This window comes from Aptenodytes patagonicus, chromosome Z (assembly GCF_965638725.1).
Source record: "Aptenodytes patagonicus chromosome Z, bAptPat1.pri.cur, whole genome shotgun sequence".
NCBI classification, from domain to species: domain Eukaryota; kingdom Metazoa; phylum Chordata; class Aves; order Sphenisciformes; family Spheniscidae; genus Aptenodytes; species Aptenodytes patagonicus.
The window spans coordinates 54107621-54124671 of NC_134982.1; the positions used below are offsets into that span (position 1 = coordinate 54107621).

General features: G+C 36.9%; 1 protein-coding gene across 7 annotated transcripts in view; it reads right to left on the minus strand.

Moving 5' to 3' along the window:
* Window positions 1-8905: 8905 nt before the first annotated feature.
* Window positions 8906-17051, minus strand: part of PRRC1 (proline rich coiled-coil 1) — a 33165-nt gene continuing 25019 nt past the window's right edge. For all 7 annotated transcript variants that reach the window (XM_076362330.1, XM_076362326.1, XM_076362328.1 and 4 more), the window contains 2 exons: window positions 14449-14551; window positions 8906-10694 (listed from right to left, as the gene is read on the minus strand). In XM_076362330.1, coding sequence (XP_076218445.1) covers window positions 10485-10694; window positions 14449-14551 — 313 coding nt within the window. In that variant the 3' untranslated portion in view covers window positions 8906-10484. The remainder of the gene's footprint in view (window positions 10695-14448; window positions 14552-17051) is intronic.

Sequence of the window (17051 nt, forward strand, 5' to 3'; positions counted from 1 at the left end):
TATTGTAACTGTTTTATTCATACCAGTCTACTAGGAATTTGCTAGATTTTCCTCTACAAGTAGCAATTTTCTGAGTAGGTGCTTTGAATGGCTTCAAAAGGCTTCAAAAAATTCAGCAAAAATATGCCTCTCTTTTAAAAACTAAATTTAAAGGTAATTAGGCAGCTCCACAGTTAGAAGGATGCTATATTGCCAGAGGCAGGATGTTCTGTTCAACTTCATCCTGAAAACATGTGTCAACACTGACTGGAGAGATCTGCTCTCAGAAGAGAGTGTTTATTCAGCTCTTCTTTTTAATGCCAGATGAGTTCAGCTAGCACTAACTAGAAGGGTGGTTTTGATCACAGCCAATGAGTAGCCAGATTTATTTCTGAAGCTGTAAAATACTGGGCAGCATATGAACTCTCTTCAGTTCCCAAAACTATGAGACATTTGCAAGCTTAGGTTTCTCTTTTCTTTTTTACCTGTGGATTCAAACCCAGTTTGTTTTGGTTTTGCCATAACTCAAAAGTCAAAACAAACTGCGAAGAAAACATTTTTTCCTATTCAATTAATTGTATGGGAGCAATGGCTTGGTATTATCCAGTTCTGAGATACTGAAAAGTATCTTAAGACCTTCTGTCTTTAAATGAAACCAAATCAAAATCATGAAAACATGGGGCTACCTCACCAACCTGCATGAACTGCTATGTTTCCACTTATGTTAATAAAACAACACTGATTTAAACTAGCACAGAATTGAGAGTTTGACTAAAACCAGTTATGTTTCATTCAACAGAAATGGGAGAGAGAGGTGGGCTTCTGCATCAAGAAAACAGAGAGCAAACTGTAGGTAATATAAATAGGCTGCAGTGAGAGGTAACTAAGATCAGCAAAGCAAATTAAATAGATCACTCAAAAATGTTACAAAGGTCTTTTGTGGGCAGAATGACAAAACTTTCCCTTTCATACTAGGAGAAACTCTACTACTAGAAATGAACCTAAGAAAAGGTAGCACTGTTTTTGTTTCTTTTCTCTAAAAGTGTGTGCATGCACACACATGACTTTATGCAAGTATTGTACGGACTTTGCTAGTACTGCTTCATGTGCATCAGATAATAGCTAGTCTTTATTCTGCTTCAGTGTACCAATTTAATCTGTAAATGCATGTGTTCAACCATTTCCTACCCAGTATCAGACAGTCCTCCAAGAATAAGTAAGAAAACCAAAGTCGCTCATGCAGTGGCTTCCATAGTTACAGCGGCAAGAGAAGATACGGCGACACATACCATCATCAGGAGTGGCTGGATTTTGCACCAGCTCTGACCCCCATGCTTCCACTCCCATTTACTTCACACTCTTAGTCCCCAAAAATACAGCTTCAACTCCTCATCCTTATCATTTTACTCCATACCATCTTAAATTAGGCTTATATCCCTCCTTCCCTCCTCAGCTTTGTGCTACATACTTTATCACCAGCTCGGTCTTCCACAGCTTCCTACGGCAAAAGTATTGTTCCCACCATGGATGGACTCCTATAGAGCTAATGGGAAGCAGAAACAAGCTCCAAAATGCACCTGAAGTCAGCCATGGCATCTGCAGGCATCAGCTTTTGTTTCTTGCTTGCACTGAAGAACCCAGAAAGCAAGAAGAAATTGGGAGCTCACTCCCAAGTTTACAGCGGTTCAAGGTTGCTCACTTACTAGTTTGGCCCTCACTGGTGGTAAGAGAACCTGCCCTCATAGATTCATGGGATTTGTAGCACTTCAAAAAAACAAAACCAAAACACCTTATCCGTAGTGATAATTTTAATTTCTTAGATTTATCAATTTAAGACCAAATTTTGTATGTCCTATATTACTGAGTTGCAATGTCCATGAAAATAAACTCTGCGGATACAAAGGACTGCATCTACATAGGATAGAGAGAGCTTATAATGCTTACATTATAATGCTTACAACTTTCTAAGTATTGAGATGTGCATTTTTATAAATACTCTTGAGATCCACGGATGAAAAGAACCACATAACGGTGTGATTACTGATTGCAGTCGTTCCCATTACATTAAAAACAAATATTCTTCTGTCCTTTCCTCTTCAGACACAAGTTTGTTGATTTCGTTTTGTTTTTAATACATTTTATCAGAAAACAAATTGCAGTATCTGCCTTGCATGTGCGTAACTATACTCATTCATCCCACAGCAATATCTCAAGTACACCACTGATTGCACGATAACCTTTTGGCCTGTCTGGGAAGGCTTTCTAAACCTGTTGCTCTGCAAGATACTGGTTTTCACCTCTTGTTGGATGGCATAGCTATTTCAGAATCCCACTACTGGTCAAAATACTTTTCCTCACACAAAATACAACTTCTTGCACTTTTCTAAGAATTCATGGAATAATCACCACTTATTTGCAACAGTTGTTCCTGCAACTGTAAGAATTAGATCATGAAAATGATCCCGAAGTACTATGCATTCATGTGCGGTCTATTGTAAAAGCAGACAGAACAGCTCTCTGTTTGATACTTAAAGAAAAAAATAAATCATGGTGCTTCTCACTGCAGTTAAATGCCATTCTTCTCACAGCCTGTCCCAAGTTGGTGAATATAGCCAGTCAAGAGAGTTTAATTAAGCCTGCATCTCTTATCTACTCATTTTCTCACCAGAAGACATAATTAATCCATTTTTAGCATACAAGCAGGGCAACAGCTATACTCTTTTGTTACCGAGCTGAAAAGAAATAAGTTCCCTCTAGTATCCTGTTAGATGAGGAAAGTGTCTTCTACCATTAGGAAACAGTCCTATAAAGTTCAGAGCAGAATTGACTCAACTGTACAAGATGTAAGGTATGAACATACAGACACTCAAACTAAGCCTTTTCAAGTGAAAACCTAGAACTCAGAGAATTTTTGATGGAATACAAGAGAAAACTGAGGGAGGAATTTGACTCAGTGGTTCAATGCATTGCTCACAACAAAGTTATCGCATTAGTTAATTTTAAGTTTGATCTTTATCAAATACATGCTGTTTGCATTGATCTGACAAAAATAGATTAAAAGAAGTTTGAAAGTCTTGATGCATAATTTCTAGCACCAGATCTAAAAAAAAAATATTAAAAGAAAAAAATCACATTCACTCCTGTATACTTTTACAGGAAGCATGTTTTTGTGATTAATATCAAAAAACCCATCCATAACACAGAATTCTATGTAATTTTGTACAAAAGAAAGCCAACATAACCTTGGAAAACCAACTCATCTGCTCTCTCCTCTACTATATGAGGTACTTCCCTATTTTACAGGGAAGTCCATGGCTACATTCACTCACACTTGTAGAATGCAAAGATAGTTGGAAATCACTTTCTCAACACAAAATATTTTAAATTTGCCTGTAACCTTTTTAAAGCTACATCTACTTTGATTCCAGTACATGAAAAATCACTGCGTTAGCTCAGAAGGAGCAGCTGAGTGGTTTTGGATCTGCTATTCCTCTGCAGCACCATGTATGCACGATTTAATTGCCAGGTCATAGTCTGGCTGCTTTACAAAGTCAACTGGCTGGAATATCTAAAGCTTTGACAGAATTCTGCATAATGAGATGATAAATCAAACCAATTGGCATTTTTTCCTTTTAGGAACTGTAGCTCTACACAGCATTACTTTTATGCAAATAGTTTTTCCTTAACTATATAACTATGGATGGAACAGACACATAAAGTCAAAGCCAAATGGCTCTGAGATTCAGGATGTCAAAATGGGAGTTCTTGATAGATTACAGACAGACTTAATTGTTGAAGTTAAAATCCACATCGGAAAAGGAACCAAGTTTGAAGCTACTTTATTCTGGTTTTCAAGTCTGTTAATAACTTTTGATGGGATACAGAATGTTCTCACTTGCTACTCATTCCAGTGTCTGTTAACAGTAGGAAAAAGGCAGTGGCCTTTTTTTTTTTTAAACTTGCTTGGTCAAAAATTATTACATGTAATTGTAAACTAGACCCACAGAGTACTATCTTTCAGAGTGAATACTGTTCAGTGATAAACTCTTACTTTCCATCCACAAAGTCTGCATCACATCATACTATTATGAAAAAAAAGGCTACTTTTACAAATATCCTTAAGAATTTTTAGTAAAATTCTCATTTCAACAGGTTTATACTTATAGGTCTTCAAAAACCTCCCACTTGAAAAACACTCACTGAAAAACCTACCCTATGCTGCATGCAAGGGTAAACATCAAAGGCAACTTGTAAAGTTCATTAAACACAGATACTGAATCACAGCTATGCTAAACCTCTCTACTGCAAGACTTGCATGTCTCTTGCACGCTCTTCCAAAGCCAGCCAAAATCAGCAGTAGCAGACACACCCAAGTTATTCCATATTCCCATCTGATTTCTCAACTACCGTCTACCATCTCCTGCATCCAGGGCATTGAATAAAAGACAATTAAGCTGCTGTAACTTCTCCTCCATTCCTCACTGGACAGTCCTACTTCTCTGGTACTCTCCTAATTGCTTTCGCATCCTTTCATACTTCATTCTTTTCTTTGCCCTCTTTCACCATTGCTCACTGTCTTGCCCAAATTAAGCAGGTGTCTAAAAAAGACGACTGGCATTGGAAGGTATTTCTAAAAAACTTTTGTTAAAGGAGAACATTCTGGAAAGTATATGAGCAGTCATCAAGGCTGTTTTGTTTCTGATTTTGGATCAAGATGTTCCACCAAACTATATTTGCCGTTTCAGCAGGCCCCACATGCCCCATCCTTTCTTCACAGATGGCATTTATGGCAAATCTCAAGAGGGACAGCTGGGTGAAAGTTATCAGATTAGTTTCTGATATGAAAAAAAAGGCTACTTTTACAAATATCCTTAAAAATTTTTTCAAGGGGGAATTTTATAACCAAGATTTTTCTAACAGAGCCGTGCTGTTCTGAATGGCGCTGTGATGAGAAAAATGAGGCCAGGCCCAGAGCAGTAACTTTTCAACTCAGCCTAGCTGCAGCCAAAACAGAGCGTGAGAGCAGCCCCAGGTAACTTCATCTGATCATGAGTAGAGACAGCTTATTCTGCTAGAAAATCTGCAGGGGCAGAAACCTCCACCAACGGGGCTGTAAAACCTTATGCCACTACAGCTGCTTGTATAGTCAATGTCTGACTAAGGCCACGGCATAACAGCTGGGATAACTATATACTTTCTAAGGCAAAACGCTGTTCAGAATACTGACTCGGCGAATGAAGTCCAGAAGAAAAAGTTTTGTCCGAGCAAAGCAGTTTTTGCACACTAAATTTTCAGCCTTTCTCTACTGATAACCCCGTCACACTCTCCTTCAAAATCCTCATTTGTGACATCATGCCTAAAATTCATCTATCTGATCTTACAGATAGGGTGTGCCAGTGTATTTGTTCTAGAAAGTACTTATACACATTAAGGGGTTGAAAAGAGTAAGTAATAGTTATTTGCTCTTATTCATGGCTGCTGTATCTTCAGTGAAATCAAATCAATTGCAACAGGACTGAATTTGGCCCTGGCACGTATTTGCAGCATACATCTCATTTTAACCTTTGCTATTCTGTATTGTATATTCTTCGGGCAGGGCACCATAAGAAGATAAAGGTGGAAGTGCAAGCACACATAGCCACACTTTTGCCACCTGTACCTTGACACAATTAGCAAGTGTTTTGAAAAAGCCGTGCCAAGGGTTTCATCGCAGAGTATGAACCAGTCCAAAAGTATCCAGAGCCCAAATACATCCCTGTGTTTTTCCTTCTGTTGTCATCTGCACTAACTAGAATAAAATTAGCACATGCAAGCTCATATCTGCTGCTACCCCACGCACACTTTGTTTCAAAGGTACACCTGTAACTGGTAAGCACTCGTTCCTCTTTTTGAGGATACTACTACTGAGACAAGTATCTGGCTTCTTTTCGCAAAGCTTTCAGCTTAGACCTCTGTTGGATAACTTTTAAGCAGGTATTTCCAAAAATATGGAGTATCCTTTTTTTGTACAGAATAGATATACTAACTATGGGACCAGAGTATTTCGAAAAAGAGATAAAACTAAGTCTAAATATTTCACTCTCTCCTAAACACTCATTTTTGAACCAGATGGGCAGGCAAACTAAGTGCTTGCAGCAAGCCTCTGAGAAACTTCCTTTCTCAGTTCTGGCCTCCCAGCCTTCCAGTCACACAGTCTGGTCCAACTTTCACAATGCATTCATTCTGCTCCTGGGAACCTCTCAGCCCATTACAGTTTTCATCCTCATCACTGCATGGGAATATTTGTGGGGATATTCCTTAGCTGAGCCATCCTTTTACATTTTCTGCTTAGTTTTTTAAACACTATCCTCTTGTGGGGGGGTTACTTGTGAAGTTGGACCAAACGGGCAAAGTACATTTATTTAAAAAAAAAAAAATAATCAGAATTTCCTAAACCCATTAATAAAAACTACCCAAAACTCCTACTACAAATGGGAAAGCTTAATATTGGCCACTAGGAGTAACTTGTCACAGAAAGTATGTGTGACACAGAAAGTCTTTTTAACAGGATGGCTGTTGACACAGCAGGTTTTTTCCCCTTCAAGAAAACCAGTTAGAATAAAAAAGCTGGAAAAATATCTTTAGCGTCTCTCTGATCTACTAAAATCTCACTTGCAGAAACAAACAAAAATTCTTTAACTGACTCTTAGAGCTGGCATCACGTACACATAATAAAGGAATTCCAGAGGCTTCTACACTCGCCAGCAGGTGCTAGCTCTCCTTTCTTGAAACAACTTTGTTAAGTCCTGAAACTACTTTTCAGCCTCAGAATAAAAATCCAATATTCTTCCTATATATAAAATCCTGTGCCGATTCTTCTGAAGACTAATCCATCTCTTACTAGCATATACAGATCTTCTTAAGTTCAACCTGAACTTATCACAGCTCTGCTAAATGCTACTTTCTGCAACAACAACAAAAATCCTGCCATTGTGCAATGCACAAGTGACTTAAAGAGTCACTACCTTAACGCGTACAAAGCAGTGCATTTAAAAACTTAGCATGACAGGGGCGGCACAAAAGCAGTAAGTGTTTCTGCTTAGGGTACTGGGCAATAGCAGAGCTAATGAGCCATTTCCAACATTTTAAAGACTCTGCCTCAGTTTAAAGATCATGTAGATCTGCTTCAATTCAATGCAAACTGGAAGAATTTGGCTGCATCTATCTGAAACAGTCTTTAAAAAATGGTAGTATAATGGACAAATATTTTGGCATGCACGCAGGCATGTAAACGTTTTTAATCAGGACATCTTTGTCAGAGTAATGAAATAACGATTAGGCAATGCTGAGAAACACTGGTGCAATCTGTCACATTCCAGCCCCACGGAACTGAACTGACCACTGACCAGTGAATGAAATTACAGTATCATTATAAAGATGTGCAGCAAAAACAATCAGTGCCACCCACACCATAGCAGAGCATGCAGTTACTACTACATTTTGGCTTACCTACAGATGCAGACCATCTCTCGCAGCCTGGCCTTCTGCTCCCTGCTGATTACAGTGCTTTTACATTGACTGCAGCGAGGCAGGAGCTACAACAGAAGGGGGTCAGGCCAAATTATGTTCTTTTTACAATGTTATTTATCAGTATGTATTTCCGTGCTGAGGCAAGTACCTCCAAAACGTCATTAGAGTACTGAACAAGCCCATGGTCATGGAAAAATTGCTTCAGTACCACCTGCTACAAAAGATACAGTAAACAAAAGAGCAATTCCAAATGCACAACTAAAACACAGCAATTAATATAGCTGGTCTCCCTTCCTTCTGGACGTATCCCCAGGACCATTTTCAGCAGTCCTCGATATCCTACATCTTCAAATGTGGGAGCTTTCCTGATCTTTTGTTTATGACACTCATATTTGAGCAAACTTACCCATTCACAAAGCAGCAGAAATGGCTTCTGCAGCTGTATCTACAGTGATGACTAGCAGTTGAGAACTGTCTTTACATGTCCAAGTGCGTTCTGGTATCTGCTTTTCTAAGTTGATTTCAATATAAATTTAACACAGGATGTCAGTGTCCTACCTGTTGAGCTTCCTCTCCTATTATTGCCCACAACACGAGCCAGCAGATGGTAAAAAGCTGAATGTTATCTTAACTTCCTCCAGAATTCATCCATGCCAACTGCAACTCAGACCCTGAAAAGGGCCTTCACTCAGCTAGGAAGTAATTTCAAATTTTGTAAGCTTTCCAGAGCATAGTGCTGACATTTTTCCTTTCCTTGGCCTCTCAGAGAAGAAGCTGAGCTCCTGGCTTTTATGTGAGGATTTTTTTTTTTTATATATATACATAAACAAGCAGTGCTCAGTAAAAGGAGGGAACTAATCGAAAGTTACGAAGTTAGGCCATTTTAATTCTTGGGTGAGCAGTCAAAACTACATCAGAAGACCTTCATCAAGCCAGAAATTTTGGATGGAGAAAGACCGTTTCACTTGACCACGTCACATCCCAGCACCCAACCACGACGAGAAAGTACACAGAGAGAAGAGTGGGCAGTCGCTCTCATTTTGGCATAAAAAAAGCGGATTTCTACAGGAGAAGAGAGACCTAAAAATTCTCTAAGGCAGGACAGGGCAGCCTTGGAGTATGCCACATTAGCAGCTTCACAAGACAGCTGGAATGCTGGGACAACGTCACCACAATGAACCAGATGCTGCAAAATGAGAAGCCGCCTTCTGCCTCCACTCTTATCACCTCTGAAAAACAGTGAAGGCCAGGGCCAGGAAAGGGAGAAAGAAAATGGAAATTCCTCTCCAGTTTTAACTCGTGCCAGGGCACATAAACCTACTGATGATTTCATGTCCTCTTCGTCTGCATCATGGAGGATGCTGTAAGCAGGGGATAAAAGGGCAGCATTCAACATACTATACACTGCAAACTGAAATTACAATAAGAGCGAAGACACCTTTACTGAACAATGACAAACAGAAGTCCCTGTATCATCCTTTCAGTTTATGATACAAAGAAGTGCTCCCAACAAGAGACCTCAAGACTGCAAGAGTCAGGTTTGTTTTGGTTTTTTTTCAGACAAGATAGGCATTTAAGTATGTGCCAAATTTGTAACTTGACCATGTAAGTATAATTTCAATACACAAATGTTCATCAGCTATATTAAAAAATAAACCTTTAAAATAGATACAATCCTCTAGGAAAAACATTTATTCAACTAATTTACAGAGTAAGCCAATTAAGGCAAAATATATTACTTGGAAGTAGGCAGGCTTTCACTGGGTACAAATATGAGCTGGTTTAACAGTATATTGTATATAAAAATGTCCTTTGAAAGCATCTAAGAAAGGTAAAGGCAGAGCAATATAAGCTGAAAATCTGCTTTTTTAAGGCAAACAAAAAGTATTTGTTTATTGTTCATTTCTTAAAAAAAGTATTGTTACCAAAATATATTCTTCACAATTACTTCCATATTTCTAAATAAAGATTTAAGATTGTGTGAGCTTGGATAGAGGGCATTTATAGCCATGAAGAAAATCAGACACCACTGAAGACTCATATGAGAAACAGTGAACTCATGACATCAAGAAAGCATTTAAGACTTAAAAACGTTTAGAAAACCCAGGATAGCAAGTGATACACATCTCACCATTTTCCACATCAAATTGCTGACAACCACAACCTGATAGAAGAAATTACATAATTCCATATAAAATATGAAGTTTGGAAGCACTGGAGTAAATTACGTTGTTGAAACTGCCGAGATAATTTCATGCGTATGTGGTACCTCATCTAAAACCCACTGAAGCAACTTGAAATTTGTCTAGTGTTTTAATTGGACATGAATTTCATTACTGTTACATAAAAAGAAGAAAGATGCAGCATGGAAAATAAGATTTCAAAATTATTTAGCAACAACTTCAACTAATGGGGCATGGATTTGTGCTCTTCTTCAGCAGCTCACTGTTACGTGTTGTAAAAACTACTCAGCATCACTCCTGAGAACTTATATACAGACACCAAACCTATGAGGTGTTAAGTACCACCTAAGCACAGGCCCTAAGAAAACATCTAATACAGAAGGTAGTCTCTCTGGATTGAAATGCATATGTGTGTTATGCTGTCAACATGTTTATATTACTAATATAATAGAAACAGCTAAACAATGAACCCCTTCTTTAAAAATGGATACTAACTAAAATATCTCAGCAAATGCCTAGTAAGTTGTCAAATAATAGCACATTCCACTTTACAAACTGTAATGCTATTTGTCCCAGTTATAAATACATGTTTGTTCTGATTTCCTGTTTTGTGAATCATATTGGAAATCATATAGTAGTTAAAAATTGCTCATTTCCACTATTGGAAATTACCTTCACTTCTTAAAAAGTAAAATACAGTTTACAGTTAGATTACAAATCTGTGTTGTATCCACTGAGAATTAGAGTATGTAGCTTTCACTTCAATTCTAGAATCAAAATCAGTATTCCTTAGTGTCATGGATCAGCCTTCTTTCAAACAGTCCTGGGTGGTAAGTGTTGTTTGTACATTCCTGCTAGAGCCTTAGCTGCACTGTAGATCATCTGTCGACGGGACATGCCAGTGAATACCATGTGCCAATCAGTCCTGTTGACGTTCAGTATACTCTTCTCAAGCACTTCGCCCACGGTCACCAACAGGCCTGACCATCTCAGATTGTAGTCCTGAGGAGTGAGACTCTTAGCCTGTGTAACATTTTGAGAAGTGATTATTGAAAGAGTTTGAAATGAGTAGTTTTGTTTCTATCTTCACCATTACCAACTTTCCTAAGTAATCACTCTTACATAGAATCATAGAATCATTAAGGTTGGAAAAGACCTTTAAGACCGCCGAGGCCAACCGTCAATATCAATAGGACTACATGGCAAATTAAAGGGCATCAGAATCCAAATTTCATACTGCCCCGTAATTTGCCTAGCCAATTATACTTTTTGGATTTGTATGTCATGATCCAAATGACATCTGAACAGTATAAAACTAAAATATGATGCTTAAGAGAGTAAAGCATTCTGCCATTACCAGGACGTAGTTTTCTCTTTTGAAGTAGCCAACAGATGGAATCAATAACCATACATATTTATACAATGACTCTTATCCTCCAAATGTTTCAAAAACAGTTAAAATGTCCCTCTGAAACAGGCAAGTAGCCAAATACAAGAAGAAGCTAAGCCTGGCAGAAATGGAGGACTCAGCTATTTGCATGAGATCAGAGAGGGATTACATACATTCCCTGAAGTTGGAAGCAGAAGGGAAACAGTGGGGGAAGTATCACTGCATTTATCCCATCTGATGCTCATCCTAGGCAACCACCTGTGGCCACTGTCACATACAATGAAGGGTAGAAGACTTTTAGCCTCAGTAAGGCTGTTCTTAGTATTACTCAGTTCTTCGTAGCATTGCACATTGGGCCCAATTCTTCATTCAGATTTTATTTTGACAAATATTCAAGTTAGTCTGTTTCCAGTGCATGTGCAGCAGATCAAAGTTCATTAGTGTGTTCCAGCCTTCCTAAAACTACTGTCTTGCAACAAAAACAGCATATATAAGTTTGTTAGAATATGCAGTCTGCTCCAATATTGAAATAACTTGTTTTTATCAAGAGCTACATAAAAGGCAAACTTCTTAAGCAAAGGAACAGGAAATTTTCCTTATTAGTCAGAACATATTGGCAGTAAGAAGTAAATAAGAGTGCATCTAGCTGTAAGGAGGGACTGAATATCTGATTATGATATCTCCATTATGATCCACAATTGCACATAACTTTATAAATTAATTATTTGGTATTTTTACTGCTAAAAATCAGCAAACTTCAAATAAAATTAAAAAAAAATAAACCACCTTGCAGTAGTTTCCCACCATGGTTGCAATTTCTGGCTCAGCCAAAAACAAGATGACACCTGGTCTCTTAACAGAAAAAGGGTCTTGAAACAAGGCCTCAAATCCACCTTTTTACCTCCTCAAATCAAGCAATATTTAGAGTTATGAACAGCCATGAGTCTCATATTATATGCTCAGAAAACTCTATGCCATTGGTAAAGACATTAACAAAAGAGTATCTATTCTATACAGTCAGTTTTAGCACTATTTCCATTACACAGAACAATAAAACACATAGCTAGCAAGAATTTCAAAGAACATAATTGCTTTTAATGTTGCCTCTATTAAATCTTTTGTACTGTGAATAACAAATAACATTGCCTGTCCAACATATACTTCTTCTCTGTTCTTAGGCTGAAATACAACTATACAATTGCTGGTTTTTTTCCTGTTGTAATCTAGATTTTGCTTAAAGATATTGGACTGGATGTATACAAACATATGTTTCTTGCATACCCCTGAGAGAAACCCACTTTGATTCTCTAAGAGACATAATGGGAACAAAGGTAGCAACTAGTGCATGCACACAAAAAACCCAATGATTCACCACCACGCATTATGTGTAAATTAGCTGAAATATATAATAGCAAGACTAGGAAAAACAAAGCTATATTTTGCTGTTGATGTATATACAAGAACTGTTTTCTTTAAATAGGAGAGCAGAATTTGATCTAATTCAAATTTAAAGGCTTACAGTTCCACTGAATCTGTACTATACACCAAGCTATACACTACATGGGTTGCATAAAAGTTAAAACAAGAACGTTTTCTGCTATTGCAAGGTAAACGCTACTTTTCAAAGTTACAAAGTATGCTTACCTAAGAGAAAAAAATCCTCAAAAGTTAAGCTATTAACTATAGTTTTTAAATGACAAAAATAGAGAATATTCTGTGAAACAAAAATTAAAGATACCTATTGTGCTTTATGTTTAAAAAAATAATTTAGTCCATACCAATGCTCCATAGAGAATGTGACAATTATTTAAGTAGTAACTTCACATTGCTGTGCCTATTTTCACAGCATCATAGAATGGTTTGGGTTGGAAGGGACCTTTAAAGATCATCTAGTCAATGAAGTTGTATCTGCTTAATTAGTATTTTTTTCCTGTAGCTTCACGTCTTTCTCCACTCTCTGAAAAGCATTGTGGAAAACTACAGAGAGACAGAGCAGTATTTCTCCTTTTGCCACTCATCAGCTTTTCAAAGTTGTAAGAACTCTGAAAAATAAGAACTAAAACCAATCCCACAAATGTTCACTCTATTGGAATTGGTACTACCAAAAAAAAAAAAAAAATTAAACAGTTACTATTTGTTTTCTCAAAACAAACCCCTGAGGACCAAACCCCAAATAGTTTTGTTTTGAAATTCTTCACAGAAACATTTATTTTGAAGGAATTTTCAGACCACAGTTAACTAATGTATGACTCCTATCTGCTGTCAGGCAACATGCAGCAACTGGAGTTTGGAGTAATTCCCAGTGTGTGCTCAAAGAAATGTAAACAATCTGATGAAAAACGTCTATTGGTGATATCTAAGAACTGCATAGTACTGCATTATTTTCCCTGGGATGAACCATGATATTTCCAAGATTTAAATGTTTCAATTTCAGAAATTTTACATCCGTGTCAGAATAGCACAGTCAGAAGAGCAAATCAGTCTTGGCTTTTAGGTGAGAGTCTACACGTTCATGGTGGAACTAAGTCCAAGCACAGATCTGAAGAAGGGGTATCCTTTATTTATTTATTTATTAGGAATGAGGTTTTGGAATACTAATCAGTACAGTATGCTGTCTGGTTGCTGGTAATTAACAATTACCGAGGCTTTATAAGCTTTATTAAAAATTGAGTGGTAAGATCTCAATTTATAAACTTGTGCCTAAATGAAGTGTAAGCTACTTCACTGAATTGCTAACATGCACATGTGTGCACACAGACACTTCACTATGACACAGTTTTGTTGGCATTAGATGAAACTCCAATACATATGTGAAATAAGTTAAGGAAAGGAAACCAAGCCTTCGGATGGATACGAGTGCTTACTGCACTTCCTTGGTGCAGCTTCTTAGTGCGTTACTTAAGCTGCAAAGACCTCCTTCTGCACCTGAGGAAGAATGAGTATTCTTATTTTATCTATGTAAAGATTCATGAGGGTTAATTTTGAGTCACTGAACCCAACTGATGACAAGATTTCAATGATTAAAGTTATATTTCCTTTTTGAGGCAGTACTTCTTTGTGGTTAATTTCTTCTTGGTTAATATTTCCTCTTGCTTAATTTCTTCTTGAAATATTTATTCTTCATTAATAGAAAAGTAAAACTAGTGCTTCCAAGTGCCATGTATTCCAGAATGAGACTCTTGATCAAGAATTGCTTTGCCACAAATGCCTAAAGATTTTTAGGTAATACGTCAACATGATTCAAAAATAGTTTTTATCCTCGTTTCATAAATTAAAACATTCAAGTGGAGTAACTGTCAGTAAGAATTGACATCATAAATGAAATTAAAACTTAAGTCTTATGTCTCAACCATTAATCCAACGTTGGTAAGAAAACAGAAAACTCACCTGCTGAACATATTGCAAAGGCACTGGTGTTGCTTGGGTAAAAGCTTCCAGATGAATTCCATGAATTGGATCCTCAATAATCAGACATCCAATGTCAAACCACCTGCAATGACGTGCAAGTTACTTTAGAGTACTGAGTTATCGCTCAGTTGAAAAACAACATGTTAGCAGTTGAATTATGACCATTTTACAAACTCTACTACAAATGTAGTAATAATGTAATAATGAGTTTCATCAGTGTTCTAGTATTTTTCAAGTAAAATTTACATATATCAATTTTTATATATATAAAAAATTTTCGTGCATGTATATGCATGTAAAATACATAATATACATAAAAATATATAAAATACCTGAAACTTACAGCTCAAAGAAACAAAGAAAGCTGGTGGGGTGGGCACGTGTGCAGAGATGTTCTTTTGCCTATATTTATTATGCTAAAGTTTTCATTCAATCTTTGAAAGAATGTTTCTCATTAAGATAACCTTCCCTAACAAAAAAAAAAAAATCTGTTTATCATTCATGTTCTATATGCAGAAGATTTTTTGGTATGTCTAATCCTATAACAATCATTTAAATGATTTATTCAGAGAAACACCTCTGCACCTTTCAGAAAAGATGGTGCTTGCTGAAGCAGACACAGTAAAGGCTACTACTGAAGCAGTACCCGAAATGGTTCCCTATCTAGCTTGCAAAAACATTACATCATTTCTCCCGATCAACAAACTAACAATACCGACATGATCCAAACAAAACCGACGGCAATGCATCATCACTGCCTCACTGTATTCAATTCCTAAAACAGTTTTACAGTTGAGTTGCCACAGGAGAAACATACTCCAGGGAAAGCACAAACACAAAATCAAGGCCAAGAATCATAGAAGATTTAAAAAGGAAAATATTATCGTAGTTGTTGTTTCATATATATTATATGTGTCTACATATAAATTGTATTTTATTCTTTAAAGTGTGGAAAGGAAGGATGTTGTTATAAAAAGAAATGCAAGACTCCAATTTTAAGAAACGACTGGCTGGGCCACATAAGCTTCATGTTAAGAGTTTAGTGGAGCAAGACAGGAAGAAGTACTTCACTTGCATCATCTTCGTAGCGGGGAACAGGGCACTGGAATGCTCTGTGATAGAGGACTACCTCACTTGCAACTATGAAAGACTGTTGAGAAAGCTTCATGGTTAAAGATAACTTGCTCCCAATTAATAAAGGAGTTAGAGTCTAAAGGGTAAAACACACATAAAAGAGTTTGCAACCTTTTCTGCAAATAGTATTCAGGACATGCAATTGGAAGGGGAAATAATATCCTTCAGCTGTCTGATGGACAACCGAGAAGTTTAGCTGTGAGCAGTGACTGATACGTTAAGTGTTAGGTGTAGGGCTCTTAGTATTGGTGGGTGGTTACTTGGAAACTCCTTTCCTTTGGACATGCGTGAGTATGGTAAACAACATCAGCAAAACGCTGACTGCATCCCCCATATTAGAACTGTAACACCACAATGCTCACTTCAGAATAATAATTAATCAATTACTAGCACTGTGACCTATCATTTCACTGCAGAAAAAAACAAGGGCCAAAAATAGTTCAAATGTTTTTTGTAACACCATGCAAGGAAGCTTTCAATGTTGCCTACTGAATAAAAATTAAAGCATGCATTAAGTTATTCTTTGTTTCTACTGTAACTAATATGGAAGATCAAGACATTCTTGGGACCTGTAACATCTGGACAGAAGAGCTAGCATTGCTTTCAATAACACTGCAGTCCTGGGTGAGCTCTTTCATGTTGAGTACTTTAAGCAACATTTTCAGATTCAGGAATGAGTAAATTCAAAGGACGAGAACAGCAACTATTTTGAAACACAGATCTCATTGTCATAGTTACTCCTTTGTGGAAATACGGTAAAACATCTAAATCAGACTAGATGGAAATAAATACTAAATAAAAATTAAAACACTTCCTAATTCTATTTACTTCAGAAAATTCACCATCCATCTTCCACTAAGGATACTAAATGCACCTTTAAAAATGGAGCAAGAGCAGAGTATGTGTCAAAAAAAAAAAAAAAAAAATCAAAGCCCACCACATGAACAAAAATGCAAACATTAGAAAAAAACTATTTAAGTTTGCATTAAGAAAAACATGATATTGTCCTAATGTTTTGGAAATTAATTATAAAGCTACTTCAAGAAATGTCTGTCAAAAAGCATGTTATGAAATCAAGTAGTAATGTATTTGAAAACACCATTGTTATGTCTGTGCAGTGCAAATTAAAAGTAGTAAGTACATTCTCGGTGAAAGGAAAATGGATAACACATTATCTGATAAAATGATATTACTACAAATGCCAGAACATCTCCTAATATACTTTCTGAACCGAACACAATTTCAGAGAAAGAGAAGAGAGCGTGCACACGAGAGTGAGCAAACTATTAGCCAAATTCCAACTTTTACAGCTCCTTAATTTTGTCAGTTCAGTATAACTTCATTGTGTTTTTAAATTGTGAATCTTGAAAAACCTGACAAGGATTTTGTATGTTAAAGTCTCAAGATGTCTGGGCAAAAAGCTGAAGATCATCACCAAAATCAAATCT